The sequence below is a fragment of the Anguilla rostrata genome, chromosome 14 (assembly GCF_018555375.3).
Source record: "Anguilla rostrata isolate EN2019 chromosome 14, ASM1855537v3, whole genome shotgun sequence".
Lineage (NCBI taxonomy): Eukaryota > Metazoa > Chordata > Actinopteri > Anguilliformes > Anguillidae > Anguilla > Anguilla rostrata.
The window spans coordinates 15,226,907-15,246,189 of record NC_057946.1 but is presented as its reverse complement, the minus strand read 5'-3'; the positions used below and the strand labels follow the sequence as shown (position 1 = coordinate 15,246,189).

General features: G+C 40.6%; 1 protein-coding gene across 8 annotated transcripts in view; it reads left to right on the top strand.

The window, feature by feature from the left end:
• Nucleotides 1-19,283, top strand: part of LOC135238864 (disabled homolog 2-like) — a 33,198-nt gene that overhangs the window by 12,741 nt on the left and 1,174 nt on the right. For 6 of the 8 annotated variants that reach the window (XM_064306994.1, XM_064306995.1, XM_064306997.1 and 3 more), the window contains 13 exons: nucleotides 6,488-6,683; nucleotides 9,651-9,790; nucleotides 9,878-9,976; nucleotides 10,180-10,311; nucleotides 10,659-10,742; nucleotides 11,627-11,653; nucleotides 11,743-11,787; nucleotides 12,299-12,361; nucleotides 14,072-14,713; nucleotides 16,958-17,099; nucleotides 17,557-18,189; nucleotides 18,677-18,858; nucleotides 19,131-19,237. In XM_064306994.1, coding sequence (XP_064163064.1) covers nucleotides 6,599-6,683; nucleotides 9,651-9,790; nucleotides 9,878-9,976; nucleotides 10,180-10,311; nucleotides 10,659-10,742; nucleotides 11,627-11,653; nucleotides 11,743-11,787; nucleotides 12,299-12,361; nucleotides 14,072-14,713; nucleotides 16,958-17,099; nucleotides 17,557-18,189; nucleotides 18,677-18,858; nucleotides 19,131-19,202 — 2,346 coding nt within the window. In that variant the 5' untranslated portion in view covers nucleotides 6,488-6,598 and the 3' untranslated portion in view covers nucleotides 19,203-19,237. Of the gene's footprint in view, nucleotides 1-3,772; nucleotides 3,803-6,487; nucleotides 6,684-9,650; nucleotides 9,791-9,877; nucleotides 9,977-10,179; nucleotides 10,312-10,658; nucleotides 10,743-11,626; nucleotides 11,654-11,742; nucleotides 11,788-12,298; nucleotides 12,362-14,071; nucleotides 14,714-16,957; nucleotides 17,100-17,556; nucleotides 18,190-18,676; nucleotides 18,859-19,130; nucleotides 19,238-19,283 lie in introns of those variants that run through there. The other 2 variants (XM_064306999.1, XM_064307000.1) reach the window with 2 other exon arrangements.

Below are 19,283 nucleotides of genomic sequence, written 5' to 3'. Positions count from 1 at the left end.
AAAACTGTTTAAATGACGATTAACTTAGCCACAAAACTTGATTTGTCTAGAAAGTAACATGCTCACAAGTAAGAAACATTCTAGTAGTAAGTTTCCCAGGTTTTTTCTTCATCTGGTATAAAAATAAGGTAAGAGAATGTCAATTTTAAATCCAAAGTGAAACAGCATAAACTAATCATCTAGTATTGTGTTGCTAAACTGAGAGAAGCTCCCTTTTGAGGATGCCAAACAGACAGCTAGAAGGAACATAGATGAACAAAAATTTGTGTAAGCTTAACTAGATTTGTCGCTACAATTTATAATGATGAAAAATGTGTTTGAGCCATTAAGCGTGTGCCCCAGCTATCTGGCTGATCATAAAGCCTGTCTGTAAACCTGTTTTAAGTGATATGATAAAATAAAGAGTGATTTTTGTATATTATGAAAATAAATGTTAAATATTCTTGCAAAGATATACATTGAATCATCTTTAAAAATGATGATTTTTCCGCTGGGATGGTGAGCAGGCAGTAAATGTAGGCCTTATTGCCTCTGCTTATCTTCTGTCTTTATAATGAACAGCTATTAAGTTGCTGATAATCATTTCCTGTTTGATAAGTATCTGTTAACATGGATGTAAAGAGAAGAAACATCACTGTGTAATCAAGGTTATTTGTACACACCAGATATGTGTGATATGTGTGAGGGTAGAGTTGGCTTTTATCTGCTTGGCATACTGCTGTGCAGTAGATCAGCAAATGTTGATCTTTACAGTAACTCAGATAATACTTTGAACTTGTCCTTAAATTTAAAACCAAGCAGAATTAGATTTTATAGTTTTATAGTGCAAGTGCAATAATTCTGGTGTGGGTCATAAGTGGTTAGCAAAGCAATGCAAACTTAAGGCCTTGTTTAACTTCAGAAAATTGCCCAGTTGACAAGAAAAATACTTATATTAGAAATAACTTTATGAATACTATGCCTGAAGTTTTAAGTATTATGTTTATGGATTGTATAATTGAATCTAAATTGAATACATTTCTCTGTCATGTTGCTTTAAATGTACAATTTTTGGAGCCGCTGCTGACCTGGAAGATGTGTGGCTTGGCCCAAAATGTTACTTACTAGAAGAGCATAGGTTATAATCATAAACTCATCTCTTTTACTGGTCACAAATCTGTGGTGTTTTAACTCATCCTGGTTTTTTGAACCATTCAGTAGTTCACGTGTTTCTGTTTGATGAATAATTCAGCCATGCCACAAATGTGTTCTATGTCCCTGTTAAAAAGATAGTGTGCTCTGGTTTTAACAACATAATAAATAAGCAGCCTTTCAGTGAAGTCTATCTCTTGTGTCTTTTTCAATTGGTATGTTTTATGTTTGGGAGGTTTTCTGGAGCAACGTTACATTGTGCCAACTGTATTGCCCACAGCATTCAGATTTTTTCAAGGTGGGTGACTTGTTGACTTGTTTCTGAACAATTAAGCCGTCACCATATAGAAGTCAGACATTGATGCTCACAAAGGATTTTTATTAAAGCCTGAGTGAACTGCAGGAAAGCATGTTTTTCTTCTTCCTGCTCTCTAGTGAAAAAACTTTGGTGGGTTGTAAGCTTGGCTTGCATCATTGACAGGAGGAAGAGGCTTTGGTTCTAGGATTTCTGGTTACAGTTAGCTTTTAACTGCTTATGTACTGTAAAACGTGCTCCTAAAAGACCTCAAATTTAAATTATTGACTGGTGTTTTTCAACTGTGAATTGAATCTTTGAACAGCTGTGCAACACAACACAGCACCTAATAATGTCCTTGTTGTTTTCCTCTCTTTTAACCTAACCATAGTGCGTTACCACATGAGTAAATGTCTGGATTTTAATTATTAATGAGAACGGATATAAGGAAAGCTGTTCTGATTTGATACAGTGATGGCTTAATTCCAGATCCAGAATAGTGTTAACAACTGTCCCCATGCCCTGCTGCAGTGCGCAGGCTGAGCTTTGCGCTGGCTGAATCGGGCCCTGGGGTTAAGGAGGCGGTATAGGCCACTCCTCCTCCAGGACCGTGCTGAGTTCTGGCTCCGCTCCACAGCCTGCAGCTCTGCCCCAGAGCTAACCTCTCCAGTGTGAACACTAGTATTTCATTCATGACCGTGTCTCTGAGGCCAGGTCTGTGTCAAGGGACAGCAGAGAGGCCAGGGTTGTGTTTATTTGCATTGTTCTCACTGTCTTAGTTTCCCTGTTCTGGGACACTCTGTCTCATGGAAGTTTTGCTTGCGCTGCACTTTGGCTTCAATGTCCATTTAATGATGGAGGTTGAGGTTTCTTCAGGGTGGCAGCAGAGAGCACTTGGCTGCTTTGTTGTTTCTGGGCAAAACAGTTTTGGATGGGGCAGCAAATGAGCATTTAATGTGCAGCGGTACCCGACAGCTGCTGACCTCATGCTGCCTCCTCTCTATTGGTGACTTTTGAAAGAAACAAGTACTATCCTAAAAGATTCAAGATGGATGAGGAACTGGAGGAATACTTCCAGTAGCCCGTGGAAGTTCTGCTGCATTTCCCAACAGACTGTCAGTTAAGGCATAATCTCTTTCCTGCCTGGATGGTGTGCAGATGTCATCTGCGAAGCACCAAGACGAGTGGAAACCCATGAAATGCAAATGCTGTCCAAATGGAATGCTTTGTACTGTCAACTTTCATGTTTAGAATATTTATAACCAGCATAGTTTAATATAGTATAAGAGTTTTGAATGTGTATGCACATACACATGCATATGTTATGTCAGTCATGTCTTCGCATTTCTTCAAGATTTCTTTTATTGCTTTGTGTAAATGATAGCCCTAGATAAGCACTGCCAAGCTTCACAGATTAAATGTTCTTAGTGCAGAAAATCCCACGGCCTTTATCTTTATCTACCATGTTATCTACTACTGTTTTCCTCTGTATGTTAAATGTATACCCAGGGGACTGACTGCTGTTGCAGAACATCTCTGAGAACGTGGTCACCCTTGCTGTCTTCAGGCAAAAATGTATTTTTTGATGTTTATGCATATCAATAACCTGCAGGAACACCATTGGAATATCAGCCTATAGAGGAACCCCATCATTGCATTATGTTATTTAAATGCTGGCTATGCAAGTTAGCTGTGATGGAGTTTTCCCAAGTTATGGGTGATATGTGATGGCTTCCTAAAAGATTTATAGAATAGTTCCTTCTTACCAATCTATACCAATTTCTCATTGCAGTTTGTTAACTCAGCTGCAAGAAATAAGGACTCTTCACAGAGAAAAAGTTTAACTTTTCCAGCTTTGATGGACTATAAGTTCATCTTAATACCTAGCATTTATGGCACTTTGCCTGGGTTGATATGGTTTTCATACGTTTTAAGGTAGGAGCCCACCAGATGCTTCCCTGGGGCTGCATAGTGTGAATATAAAAATCAGTTTCTGTCCTTGTGTTGGAAGGCTTGGTGCTTTTTTCTGCTGCTGAGTTCTTGAACATTGCTGAGCTGTAGAGTTACCAGATGTTTTCTTGCATGTTGCAAGTCTGGTTATTGCTTTTCTCCATTACAAAAAATAACAGTTACAGTATTACCCATATTGCTGGTTTGGTTGTAAAGCTGATTACTGATATACTGTTTCTGCTTGTATGTGCTGCTTGCCTGCAGAAGCTACAGTCATGGGATCACTGGTATGGATGCATTTATAGGTGCCAAATTATTAACTTTTTAATTGTGCAACCTTTGGACACTCAGCCTTTTACTCTGTAAACTCGATTGTCATTTAGATTTAGTCGCTGAAGAACAGTGCATCAAGAAGTCTCCTCAAAGGTATGTGTCATTTCATAAATTAATACTAGGCCAGTATCATACTTTTGTGTTTTCATGGGGTCATAAGTGTATACAGTTTCTTGTTGTTGCCAGTTGCTAGTTGTCAAAAGGAAACAATTGTTCACCTGTGATTTTCCATTTGAATTGCACTCTACTGTTGTCTTCTTTTAGAAAAATACCAACCCTTGAAGTTCAGAAGAGGGAGTTGTGAATAAACAGAAGCCAATGTGATCTTGTATCCAAAAGCTTCTAAATTGAGTTTTTTTTCCCTGCCAATTGGAGTTAGATGTTGTTTCTCATTGTTCTACATACTAAATATTAAAATGGATCAATACATGCTAACATACTACTTTAAGTGACTCTAGAGCAGGGGCGTCCCGTTTTTTTGTGTGTCCATATTGTGTATAGTTTTGAGTCATTCCCCACAAAGGTCCTGAAATTTGGGTGATAGTATAACAGGTGGGTCATATGATGATGAGGGTGACAGAGCAGATGTTTTTTTCACCGGGAGGGTGTCAATTCCTTGCTGACCTGTACACATTTGTTCCTGCAGTTCTGCAGCTGCTACTTCCCATGCATTTGCCAGTCACCAGCCTCTAATAAAAGACTCCTTCAATACAGTTGATTTTTCCTCTTTAATTACTTGCATGACTAACTCCAGCTTGCTGCCAAGTTGAAGTTGGGTACTGCATATGAATTGTACATGGGCATAGTTCACAGGGTCATTGCTGTCATCCCCATTTCTTTTTGGAGTCCTATTTTGATGGGACATAGGTGAAAGGAAATGTAACCTACTGTCTTGTACATCTGTTTGCATCTAATTGGCTAGGTCTTTTGCTTGTGTCTGTACTCTCTTAATGATTGTGGCAACCAAGAGGCAACTTTTCATTAGTCAACTGGCAGATTCTCTTATTCAGAGTGATCTTTAGTATGACAGTTCACACAGTATCACCACTGTGCCACCACATCTCAAGAGGGTGGCCTTTGTAAAGCACAATGTAAAACATTTTCCAAATATTGAATAGAATTCTAGTTATTGTCCTCTTTTTAAGATGATGAATATTTAACACTCACAACTTTTAGCCAGCATCCTTACGAATGTTGTAAAGACCACTTTGGGTATTTGTTTACAAATACCTTGTTAATTTTTATAATTAGAAAAACATATTTTGCACATTCTAAGAGAACAAACAATGAGCATTTCAATAACACAGTATAATAAAACACATATAAGCTGTAGTCTCTTCATGGTCTGCTACATTTTGTGAATCTGTGGCTTTAGCTTTCGAGATGAAAATTGAAGGGAGGCAATCCTTCTATTTTGAGGGCCTTAAAATTCTTCTGAGAAATTGAATATCCCCACAGTCCTAAATAATTATTTTTAGGTTGTTTTTTTTTTCATTTAGGCTAAGTGAATTCTTTACATGATATGCTTCCATAGATTATAGATTATATGCCATTCTCGCTGCGAAATGAGTCAACCTGATTATTAGAACTATAAATATTAACGTATCACTTGAACTTCTTTTTCCATTTTTAAAAAGAGATGCAAGAAAATATCCCAGGTGTGGTATGGGCAGTTATCCTTTAGGGATCCCAGATGTGTGACTGAACAGAATTCTGCTTCCCCTGGCCACCATACCCCAACTTCCCTCCACTCATCAACCTCTAGAAGAGGTTTTGATGCTTTCACTTTAAATCAAATGAAGGCCATTCCATCAATCTCATGTTTCTCTGAGAAGAAAAGGATGGCTTCCATCCCTGGATGTGTAGAATGGTAGTTCTAAATGCATGAACATTTTTTTAAAGCTTCTGAGTTTGAGATATTTTTATCTTGTTGTATAGTGCTATCACACAGTAACTGGATGACTGTACACTATTGTTTCCTTGCTGCCAAACTTCTTTCCATTCACCAGTGAGCAGACTATATTTGTCAAATGTATATGCATTCCTATGGTAAATAATGGGCTAAAAACTAATTCTGAAATGTGTTTGGCAACAGATTACATCTCCAGGTCTTGTTTGAGAATAGTGTAGTAAAGAATCTCAAATGTTAGCTGAGCTGTTGTGTGGCTTCACCAGCATAAAATGCGATGTGTATACATTCATAGAGTGGGGGCCGTTCAAATGATGTAGGCTAACTGATCTCATGGTGCCTTTTGACAGCAGGAAATGCATCAGAGATCTGACCTGAAATCTGTTTTCCTCTTATTTTTTTCCATTGTGTTGACCGGCAGCTCTCCTGACAATTCATATTGTGTCCTTTAATAATTTGAGAATTAAAATATTGGTACATTTATTTTTATTTTAACCATATGCATACTTATTAAAATAAGGCGATGAATGATTGGTTGAGCCGCACACTTTAATAATGACCATTTTAGCCATTCTGGGCTTGTCTTTGTTGTGTTGAATGTTAAAGACCATTACCCGAGAAGTTAATGAGTTTGCTTTCCAGGAGAGCATGTGACAGTAAAGCTTTGTCCCCACACACGTTCAATTTTCTGGTGACTTCAGAATTTACGTAACTCTTAATACACTGTAATAAACAGAGTAGTGATAATGTAAGACATGAATATTATGTCAAGCAAACAAAAGTAGGCACACGCACTCAATCACAGGCAGTACCTAAAGCCATGTGGTCACTCTCTAACCCTATGGGGGGGGTTCTTTCCCCCTCTCCAGGCACTGTGGAGCATGTGTGACTGCTGAGAGGAGCTGTTGAGAACACTGCAGAGGAGCCACTTGCCTGTTCAGACCTCCCCCCCCACCAATCCTGCAAGGCTGGCCCCCATCATGTCAACAGAAGTTGAGAGCAGCGTAAACAACCAGGCCGAGCCGGCCCTCGTCAAAACCCCCTCCAAGAAAGAGAAGAAGAAAGGTGAGTATTTATTTATAAACCCAGTCCACCAGCAATTGTTAGGGACATGTGGCTATCCACTGAACACTGTCCTCTGTGGTTAGGTTTTACTGTGGTTCCTGACCTTTAAATTTGGCTGTTAGAACCTTTACATTTGGCTGTTAGAACCTGAATGACACAATGGGAATAGGTTTGACATGCTTTGACATTCATTGAATGTGGCAATGCCACATGTAGAGTGTCCTGGATATGCCCTTGTTTGGAAAGAGTAAGATACTGTGTGAACAATGATTTAAGTCATTTTTAATGAGGAGGAAGCATTTTCATTTCGGTCTTGAACACAAGGAATTTAACAAATTCCTGTCATTATGACATCGATGTCCTAGTTGGAAATGACCCAGAAAATGTCAAGATCAGAACAGGACGACCCCCTCCTTTGAGCTGCTGTATGTTTGCTGATATACAGTTAGATTACTTTAGGAAACACTGAAGAAATTTCAGAAATGGGATAGTTGTCGTCATGCTTTTTTGTCCATTTGCAGTGTGAGTCATGAGTTTTATAAGTCATTTCCACAATCTGTTTGTGTAAATACCTTATAGTACTTTATAGCCATTTCTCCTCTATTGATTCAGTACCTTACTGAATAGAATTAATGTTAAAGGCATATCATTTTTCACGTATATTTCTTACTGAAGGAAACCAGTCTCTAAATAAGCAATTGATGCTTATGGATACAAAATGGAAAGCCAAGTGGACTGTCTGTCCCAGCTTTGTTGTTGAATCATGCTGAGCTGCCCAAAACCGTGTGCTTCAGGTTAACTCCTTTTGACCTTGTTCCTCTTGGGTGGATTCTGACATGCCATTAGCAGGACAGTCAGCATAGCAAAGAGCCATAAAACAGTGTGTCAGTTTACAAGGTGCCCCCGGTCCCTGTCTGCTGTGGAGCGTGTGTCCTGAACCCTGTCACCGATCTTTCATCAGCCCCTGGATCATCACAGCGCCCAGGAACTCTGGAACAAGCCGACTTTATGAGAACTCGATTCAAATGATCAGTTCTAATGAGGGGTTAATTACTTTCCCATATTTGCTTTGATCCATTTTCTTTATTTTTAAATTATTACAATCAGTATCTCTGAAAAGTAGGTCGTGTACCCCAGTTGTGTTCAGCATTCCCGGGCTCCCCAGCGTGATATTTAGCGGGATTTATTTTCGTAAGCTGAGCTCGCTCACTGCAGCATTGCTTGCCCTGCACGGAGCTCATGGCGTGCAGTGGCGGTTGATTAGTTGAAGACTTGGTTTATTTTCTCGGCACCTCCCAGCTGTGTCTTCGCGTCTGCTTATCATCCATTTCCCACAGGCCAAGGAGCACAACAGAGACTTGCTGGGTCCTCGTTCTCACACTGTCATGCAAGACTACCAAGGTTCCGCCCTTCTGGAGCAGCCTTGACATTGTGGTGCAGCCGGAGCCATTGGAGCTTTTAGGAGGCTTTAGGTGGCTTCGAGCTTGTGAGTGTTTTATGAAATGCTCAGGAGGAGCCTGCAGGACTTGAGTGATCAAAGTAACAGGGTAATTGGAAGTGAATGCAAGATTACAAGACCCATCTTGCAGAGATTGTGGATGTAGATAGGGTTCAAGTAAAATTGCTATTTGTTTTTAATGAAATGATAACATTTGTCATGGCTTTAAGTCACAGCTTCTCACACAATAGTACAAACATTAATAAAGTGAAACCCTCCAGCAATGTTGAGGTATTTAGTTGAAAATGTTTTGAGTATCCCTTTGCTAAACAGAGACACTAAACATTCCTGGAGTTCAAATGATGGGAGGTCCGATTCCGACTTTTTCACTGAGAAGTAAATGGAAGTTTGGTGTATGCTCATATTATACAAGATGAAAAAACAATTTGTGATGACTAAATTTGTCTCTGCCCACTGTTCAAAAATATAAAGCCAACATAAGTTTGTGTGTTTAAGAGACAATGCTTAATTTTTAGTATAATCAATTGCTGTTTGCATTTGGGGGCTAGCGGTACTATGCCATTATGTGAGGGTGGGTATTGTATTTGGATGGGTGTTGACCTGATTAAATCAGATTTCTGCTTAAAGTAGCATTGGTGGGCAACAGATGCCACTCTTCTTTGTGGTCGAAGTATAAAACCAATGCTTCAGTGCGGTAACGGCACAATAATGTATGGCCAATGGTGCTTGTGTACCAATGTGTAGGGAGTTCCCCGTGTTCTGGCCAAATATGATTCCAAAAAAAGGTGGGGAATATAAAGTCAGAAAGAACGAAGAAAGCTATGCAGCAACAGTGGTACAGTAAACACCTATAAATACCTTGAGTGGTTCTGTTTAGGTACTGAATAATTTGTGGTGCCTAGTCATTTCTGAGCATATTCATTGCAACGATACCAAAATATACAGCATAATGCACTACATATACCAGACATACATGGATTATGATGGGCTATTTCTATGCATGGTAAAAATTTTTTTTTAAAAGTGTAGGTGTTGTGGGGCTTGTCATTTGACCCTGCAGTTACTGACGGGAACCTTTTTATGCTAAGTGCTTCTTTTGAGCCTCCTCAGTCACGGCTGTGTAATTAAAAAGATTCTGACAGCTAAATGGTGGGAGATATCCAGGTAAGCCCCTTTAAGAATAGGTTTCAGCGGAAAGGCACAGGAGAAAATAACTTGCAAACATCTGTGCCCATATGAGGGCCACCTTAGGAGGCAAGAGAACTTCGTAAGCTGTGAGAGGATATTTTCAGGCACAAATCAGTGAGTCATTATAGCCAGGAAGGGGTGCATCTTGTTCTTCTTACTGTTTGCTGAAAATCCATAGACGAGCCATTCTCTTGACTTGATGATATTGTAACAATTGTTTTATATTTTATTAGGGCAGGAGCAGATGGAGGGGAAAATTGTACGCCAGATATTCAGGTTGCTTATTGATAGTTTACATTTTTGTCTGTGCTGCATTGCAGGCCCAGAGAAGACCGATGAATTCCTGCTGGCCAGGTTCAAAGGTGATGGAGTGCGATATAAAGCCAAACTGATTGGCATAGATGATGTTCCGGAGGCCAGAGGGGACAAAATGAGTCAGGACTCCATGATGAAACTGAAGGTAAACCGATGTGCTGTGGCAAACACACTTGCAATCCAATGGACCCAGTATATAGTTAGATTGTAAAGTGTTTTTATGCTGGTTTAGGGCATGGCAGTCGCTGCTCGCTCCCAGGGAAAGCACAAACAGAGAATTTGGGTCAATATATCTTTAACCGGGATGAAAATTATTGACGAGAAATCTGGGGTGAGTGCATATATTTTTTTCTCATGCAGCAGCTGCAAAAATAATTTTGTGATTACTGAATAAAAGTGCTTGTGCTTTTTGAAGTAGCTGAACTGTGTTTATGGGTGGATATTATGCTATTGTTCCAATATCAGTGTTCTGTTACTTGATGTTTAATGTGCAACATGTTCTCAGTGTTCTTTTGGGGGGGGGATCTTCGCCAGGTAATAGAACATGAACACGCAGTGAATAAGATCTCCTTCATTGCGCGGGATGTAACCGACAACCGGGCCTTTGGCTATGTGTGTGGTGCAGAGGGCCAGCACCAGTTTTTTGCCATAAAAACTGCCCAGCAAGTAAGAAGCACCATGACATGATGATTGTTTCCCAAACACAGAGCATTGATGCCATCCCCACTTGCTCTGCACATCTAAAAAACAACTCCTACCTCACTCTTTTCAAAGTTTACAGAACGGTATTTGGCTGTCCTGAGTAAAAAAAGAAAATATAAAAAAAGCATTCATTTGAATGAACAGTTTTGTTCTGAAAGGGGGGAAATATGCTGAATCCAGTTGTCCCTTATTAGCATCAGCATTGAGGATTGGGATTAAATTGTTAAATGTGGCGTACTTGCAGTAGAGTATACAGCACATGTGGAAAAGGTACATTGATTTGCTAACAAGCCATCTGTCTTTTATTGTAGGCTGAGCCTCTTGTTATTGACTTGAAGGACCTTTTTCAGTTAATTTTCAATATGAAGAAGAAAGAAGCAGAGGGTCCTAAGACGGTAAGTGCAGTTGGAGAGACATCAGTTTAGTTTAGTTTATTGGCCTCTTAGTTGCGAGAAATTTTTATTTTACCTGCAGGGTGCATATATTTATTTTTATGTGGCAGTTTAAATGTATTTGTCTTTCATTGGACTGTTACATTGAATGTATAGTAATGGCCCATTTAGATGTGGAATCTGATTGATGTAGCTATAGCGATGTTCCCCACTAAGCAGGTGAATGATGGCACGCACATCACACTTTGTAAGAGTTCAAAACTCAAACATGGAATCCAGGTTCAACCCAGGGATGCTTTTTTGTGCATTTACATCTAGTTTATAATTAAATTGCATGCATCTGGTGTCTTTAATTGTAATTTATAGCTTATTTTGACATCTGCTATCGATTTATACTGGTTCTTCCTTCACTGCCAAAGATTACAGTACTGCAGCCTAGATTTTGGATTCTGTTCAACAGTAACTCATGTAATTGTAGCATGACTATAACACACCACATAAACATTGCTCTCTATTCTGATTTCGCTTTGGTGTGTGTCAGTCTATGCAGCTGCGTTTACCCTGTCCTTCGGCTTAGTATTTTTTCATTTTCATTTGCTAAATTCAAGTGCTTTTGGTTTTTGACTTCTCTTGGTTTCATCCCATTCCTGGTCAAAGTACTAAGCTAAGTCACATAAAGATGTAACTCTGATGTAACTAAAAATGTAAAAATGTCAGATTCTAACACTCTGCTCGATATCCGTTTGGTTTTCATGTTTTATTTGTTTACTTTTTCCTCTTAATTGTATGACCGCGAGTGCCTGTGTGAGCGGCTGTTTCCTAGTCAATAGCCCTTTAAGTCTTCTGCAAACGTTTGAATGCTGTTGTCTTGTGTGGTTCTTTTTTAGGATGAAACTGGTAGCAAGGTGATAGAGGTGAGTTTGAAAGTCTAAATTTGGTTTCTGTTGCTCATATTTTCGCTTGTTCATATATGACTTTCTGATTATTGCATTTGTGTTTTCAGAATGGCGGTGATGCCTTGCTTAGTACTGAAGGACAGGAGAATAAAGTAAGAATACGTTTTCAGAATGTGTGTGCCTAGTGTCAACTGCATTAGGAGATCTAATTTGGCCTAGAAGCCAGAGAGCAGACTTTAGTTTCATATCTTCTGTAAATAGTCCCTGGAGACTATTTACCCCCTGGAGCTTGGTCCCCTGGAGATGTGAAGTTTACTGGCAGGAAACTAAGTAGACATGCTCCATACTGACTGTTGCCACTCTACATACATGTGCCAAACTCCACCCCCATGCCTCCGCCCACCTCTCCAGCATTATAAGGTTAGAAAAAAATGATGTCTTCCAGGTCTGCCCTTCACATGGCTCTCTTCAAATGTCGTCATAAATCGCACCGTCACATTCCAACCCTGTATGTTATGCAGGGTCGACTGATTGAAACGGTTGTCAGCAAGAGAATCCAAGCCCATTTTTCTCTGTGAAGGAGAATGATATTAGTATGAGGAAGGTTGTCTGGGATGTTCTTTCAGTCATACCATTTTGTTTTGCGTTTTCTCCACTTTGCAGAGCGTTGAACATCTGGACCTGTTTGGAGACATGTCGACCCCACCCGACATACACTCTCCTTCAGTAAGTCACACGACTAGCTCTGAGCATGACTGTCTATTCGAGATACACCCAAAAAAACACCACTCTCTAATGTACCAATTAATTCCCAAGGTATATTTTGACAGGTGTTTCAAAAGTACTATATGGCAAGGTTGGCCAGCCCTGGTCCTGGACATCTACAGGGTTTACTGTTTTTGTAACTCAGCAAACATTTGACCTAGGAAACCAGGTAAAGAGAGTAAATTCTGTAAAAAAATAAGTAAATAAAACTGTGAAAAAAATTAAATGCTGAGTAACAACAAAAAATAACCCCTGCAGGTCTCCAAGACCCCTACTAAGGTATGATGAATCCTGGTGTTTATGGCTGTTCGAAGGAATGTCCTGAGCTCCTGTGATAGTGTATGGGAATATGAGGGTTTGCCAAAAGAAACCCATACATGATCTCATGAAGTAAAGGGGCTGGCTGGCAACACTGTATAGTGACATATTGGTCTTTTGTAGGTGTTTGGCCAGGGATTTTTTCTATCCGTTCATTCCGAGCAGAGTCTGAATTTTAACGTTTCTGTTCTTTCGTCCCTCCTGCAAATTCCTGAACCAGTTAGAACGAAATAAAAAAAGTAGTTTGTTTCTTTTCTCTCACCTCCCAAACATTGAAACCAGCCAAGTAGCCTGTCGTAAAATCTATTGTAGTTCTGGACATGTTTCCGAAAATATGAAACTAATGGGTATACTGAAGTTATTTTTTTGGTTGTGCAGAAGTCATTCTTTTAATAATTGGCATGGCTAATAGTGCACGGAACAAAAAAAAAAAAAACACGTTATTTGCAGTTACGTAAATTTTCACTTGATGTTTTTGTCACTTTGACGTTTTTTTGTTTCAGTTTTCGTTTTTGTTCCTGCAAAAATGCCTTTTGTTACTGGATTTCATTTAGTTTCCGTTTTCGTTTTCAAGCCCTGTCTGTGGCTACTCCAACTAGTCTAGCATGACAAAAGAAACAAAAGTAAATTTGGTAATTCTGAAAATTACTTTCAGCTGGGAAGACTTACACACACACACACAGCAGTCACATGTGGTTATACTTAGATACAGTTGAACACAAAGAAGAACAGGAGTTCCCAGTATTGCCTTTTCCGTATGAGCTGTTGGATAATTCTTCCATCAGGAAAAAAATGTATAATACTGTTTTCTCTACATTCCCTTTTTTCCTGTGCTGTCAAAGAAGATTTCAGTATGCTTTTGAACTAAAATACATTGAGCACTGTGAGGTTTTGCTTGTGATTTTGGGGGTGATTTATTTTATAGCAGAATAATGATATTTAATTAATTTGATTTCAAATTAAAATTATTCTTCAAGGCTCCAATTGTCCTTTTTTCTCATTTTCAATTACAATTTCATGAACTTGTGAAAGCACAACCAGGTATAGTTTTTCAAATGCTTTTTTAAGCATGTTTGTAAACTGTGATTGAGCATCAGCTCATTTCCATTATGTGCAGACCTCTCTCTCTTCCAGCACCAGGCTTCAATTCTTCAGATCATCTCATGCAAATCATCTTGAATGCCAAGTATAATAATAATATATTGCATGTCTCTGTATTGTTGTCTCATTAGCAATGCTTTTTAATTTCATGGCATGTCTGAAATTCATTTTTGCTCTCTGCCTTATTTTAGATTGCTTCCTGCTTTGTAAACAGAACTGATTTTGTCCATTTCTCTTTCTCTTGATGATCAGGAGACAAAAGATTTCCTATTGCTGGATCTATCCACTGACATTGACAGCAATCAGAACTGTGTAAATGGAAATCCCTTCGCCACTTCCTGTTCCTCTGTGCTTTGGGCCAGGCCTCAGCCCAGCTCCTCGCCTGAAAATCCCTTCTCCTCCCAGCCCAACTTCTTTCCCTCTCCCATTCCTGACCCTTTCATCGATGATCCCTTCTGCAAAAATGGCCAGTCTGCACACCCCAGCTCTGTCATAGGCTCTCTCAGTCTTGGGCAGGAGAGTTCAAATCATTTCCTTAGCAAGCCAAAGGTGAATGGTGGTCAGAATGGCGACTCTGACTACTTTGGTCAGCGGTTTGATCAGGTATCCAGTAGGACTGTCATCCAGGCACTGACTGACGGCCAGTGGCCGCTGGGTGGTAAGCCATCGGAAGCAGCCCCCTGGACTGAAAGTGACGTCCCTGTGAAGGAGCAGAGTGGTATGCTTAGCAAACCCTTTTTTGAAGCCTGTGATAAAAGCCTGCCCTTGCAAAACGGTGAGAAACACGAGCTGGTGGGCATGCCGGAGCCCTCCTTCCCCCCGGCCAAGGATTCGGTGATCATTAGCCCTCCTCCGCTCAACACTAAAGCCGGACGAGGACGGAGGAGTGCGAAGGTGAAGCGACAAGCCCAGCTCCTCAGCACATTGCATGCCTGCGGTGGACCTTGTAGACCTGCAGATTAGTGTTTGCTCCTAATTTTTTTAAAAGGACACCTGGTGCAGTTCCCTGAAAACCAGATGATCTGAGTGTATGTGTGTGTGTTTGCATGTTTGAAAAGGACTTGAACATGCAAGGCTGCAGGGTGGCTCATCATGTTAAGATTGTCTCTCTGTTCTAGTCTGTGGATGAGCCCCACATTCTGGTGTTCAGTGCAGACAGAGCCACCCTTATGGAAATGCAAAATACTGCAACGTATTATAAATATGTAATATAATTACAAATTGAAATATATTTTTATTTTTGAAAACTAAAGTAAAACTTATGTGGCTATTATCCCATGTATTATGAAAATGGCTGCCAGTTTGTCTGCCCTTATTTTGTCACATGGTACTCCAGTCCTCCATGAGCTAGAGGTCCTGATAGCCTCTTTGTCAAGCCCCTCCTCAAACAATTATTGCATTTGCACATCCTCAGTAATACAAGTTGATAATGTAATTGCCACTACGTAAGCACAGGTGATGGCTGACAACGGTGTTTCCTACTGACACGTGTTAAATTCAGTTTGATTACATACTACCGTGGACATGCTGCATTATTTTTAAGTGTTGTACAGGGACATGGTTTTGTTAGAATCAGTGGAAAATGCCCAAATTAAAAATGAAAGCAGTTCTATAACATTTAACTTGCACAAAAAAGTAAATTAAATTTAATCATGATTCAAATAATTAACTAATCATGGTATTCGGTCAATACCTTAAGTAGAATCAGATGTCTTAGCGCTTGGCTAAAACAAAAAACCTGCACCCACTCAAGCCCTTTTTAAAAAAATTGGACACCTCTATGGTTGCATTTTTTACTGCAACAATGCTCAAAGATCCTAAAGATCAATGTCAGATTCAGACTCAAGAAGCCAGGTGACCTGATTAAGCTGCGTAATCCACTGCTTTAACCTACCAATTGCTGTGCTATTCAAGTGCTGAGTAACATTTTAACTTCCATCTATTTTCACTTTCCTTCCTGAATCTCCCCATATTAGATCAACTAATTGTATTTGTAAATGTCTCAATTAGAAACTAAATTATATGACTAGTCGCTTGGCTGTGCCATTTGAGTGCCTATGGGGACCCCTGGAGGATAACCACTGAAATGCAAGTTTAAATCCCTGCAGGTCACATGGTGGAGACAAACTGGTGGCCCTAATTATGAAGTTTTGCAGTACAGAAACTTTGGCAGCCTGAGAAGGCAACATATAATTGGTCACAATTTCTCCCCGGGATAGGTGGGATTCAGTTGGCAAGATGACAGTCCCATTCCACACCTGGCCTGATATTGGTCCTAGAAATGTTATCTTTATCCTATATGTATATTTCATTTCAAGCTGCCATTGATATATAAATGTCAATAATTATACAGGAAGGTAGTGATCGTTTTCTGAGAAATACCAGGTGTACTTTTAATAAAAATTAAAAAATAGCTTTTTTTTTCTTTCGTTGAATGGGCCTAATCCAATGGTGAGATGTAAACATCTGGTGGGTTTTTCACTGTTTTAGCGGTGTCATATTATAACTATATGTGTTGAGCTTATCTAATCTCCATCACATGTCTGTTTTCTGCTTTTACCTATCATCTGCAAGCCATGCTTGGTTAACATCTTTTTATCATTAACATTTATGCTTCAGTGGTAAAGTCAGAGGTAAGTGCTGATACAACTATTTGCTCTGAAAAGCATAATTCCTGTGTATCTCTCTTCAGTTTTGGTTTATATAACTGTTTTGTTAGACTGTTTTCATGGCATTACCTGTTCATTTATATCTCCAACCCTCTACCCCAGCATCCAGGGATCTGAGTAATCGGAGACTGATCTGAGGATAGCTTGGATTTATGCTCCAGCACCTAATTTTTAAAAACATATTTACTGAACATATAGTTTCACCTTAGATCAAATCATCTACTCAGGGTGCACAGGCTTCACTTCCTGGACTGTAGACTGTAGTATACAATACTCATATCAAATGTATACATTGTTGTGTACACATCTTCCTCAGGTTTATAGTATGTACTAGATGAGACATTGCCCTCATCTGATTTATATGGGGTGTATTTTTTGAGACCATACTCTTTATATGTACATATTGTGTACAGTATTTGGTGTGTCATTGACTTTGAAATTTATATAATGTTTATTTCATGTTCAACAGTCTCCTACAAATGACCTTTTTGGAGCAGACCTGTTTGCTTCACCCAGCCAGACAGAAGCCCAGCCTGATGCTGCACAACCCAATCCAGTGGATCTCTTCAATAGTGGCCCAGTCAACCATACCAACCCCCTGGCCGCTCTGGGTAAGGCTCGATGCATTTGTGTTTCATACTGGTGCCAGTGATTGATTCTGCCAAAGCTAGCAGCCCTGTGTTTAAGAGAGCTTATTGGCCCTGAAGTAACACTAGATCCCACCTAAATCTGTCATTCTGCCACTCTGCCACAGAGAAAGATATTTTGCGAGAAGCTGTCTTCCCTCAAAACTAAGGATTTTTGGCAAGTTGAGTTAAACAGCTATAGCTTGATAACTAGCAAAATGGCAAGCTAACTATAAAGTATCTATTGTAGTATAAAAGTATGGTAGCATTGTTATAGTTTAAGGAGAAAACCAGTTATAAAAAAAGTGCAATCAAGTGAGTACCCTGGCCTGGCACAATTATACAAGACTGGATAATTGCTCAAAACGGATTATTCATTAAATGGGCAGCATTAGATGTATGTTTAAGCTCTTCTCCCAAGTGACTCTTCTTTGTCCTGTAGGTACCATGCAGCTGGGACAAGCCTCTGTCCCCTCTGCCTCTGGGACAGCCCCTTGGAGGCCACCTGGCCCCACCATGTTCTCCATCCCAGGTGTTCCACAGGTCACAATGGGAGGTCCCCAACCGTCACCATTCGGAGGCCCACCTGTGCCAGCGTGGGGACAGACTGCTCCAGCCTTCGGTGTTCCACCTGGCCCCCAGCCCCCTGCCTGGGGCCAGAGGCCTGCCCCAGGGCCTCCCGGAGCCTGGCCCCAGCCCTCTCCCCTGACTAACCCTTTCCAGCCAAGCATGTTTCCTGGTGGCCTCCCACCAGGCCCTATGATGCAGCAGATCTCCAGTCCGCCACCACAGCCACCGCCCCGGCCAGCACCACTGAAGGAGCACCCCAGAGTGGAGAACAGTGCTTTCTCAGCCCTGGACCCCCTGGGTGAGAAGGAGAAGAAGACTGGCAAGGACATGTTCAAGGACTTCAAGCTGGCCAAGCCACCTGCAGTGCCTGCTAGGAGGAGTGAACAGAAGGAAGCTCCCAGCACCGACGGTGGTGCTTTCGACCAATACTTCTCCGCCAAAGTGGGCCTTGCTCAGGATGTAGCTGATCATGATGACTTTGATATCAGTCAGATATCAGGCAATGGTAATGAAATAACACCTTGTAAAAATGTTAACAGTTTAAGAACAACACAAATGTTTGTTGTATAACCTGACCTAATTAATGATTAAAAAACACTTTCTTTGCTAGTTCTGTGTAGTCACTCTCTTATAATTTATACAATGGCTGTATGTGGAGACTAGAACATGTCAGTGGCATGTAGATGTGTGTTTCTAATTAATCGCTACAGAATTAAGCATTCCTTCCTTCTATCTCTACACTTGCCTTGGCAATTGGTAACCTGTTCATTCCTAAATTAAATTAGAAATAAGGGAGGGGAGGGTGGTAATCAAGTGTGTTTTCGTGTGATAGTGGGTTTTGTAAATATGGACATATTCCTTTATCCTATGGAGTTCAGTATTGTACAGGTATTTGAAATGTTTGTACTGAATGCATGTTACATGGTGACCTGAGGGTGTAGAGACTTCGACCAGAGGTTTTGCTGTAATGGTTGCAATCGCTGTGTCTCCAGAGCCGCCCAAACCTGCGCCCCGGCAGTCCCCTCCAACCACTGCAGCCCCCGCCCTTGCGCTGGCTCCCACCCCTGCACTGGCTCCAGTCTCGGCTCCGGCCCCAGCACCAGCGGTAGCACCAGCCCAGGGCCTCTTTGATGACCCTTTTGGGGCGCAACCGTTCGGAGCGCCTCCCATCACAGTAAGCAGGGCTTGCCAGCTGTAAAGGGAGGGCAGAGTGAATGTACAGTTAGAAATCCTCTATTCCAAGTCCCTGCTGCAGTCAAGCACGGGTTCTTTCTACAGCCTTGAATAAAATAGGATGATGAGAGATTATGATTCTTTCTTAAAACTAAGAAAAGAAGAATAAAAATGAAACTGTAGGTTGCAGTCATCGCATTCTTGGATTGCAGATGAATTTTCTGTTTGCTACATTGCCTGCATAATGGGGACTTTTGTTCTGCTTTGTGTCAGAACACTCAGGCTTTCCAACCCGCTGCTGTCACTGACCCCTTTGGAGATCCCTTTGGTAACCCCTTTGCCTGAGTGCTACTTGCCCTGCTCCTGGTGTTAATTCCCATGTGAGTGCCCCCAAGTGATAATTTCAAGTTATTGTGCTGAAGCATC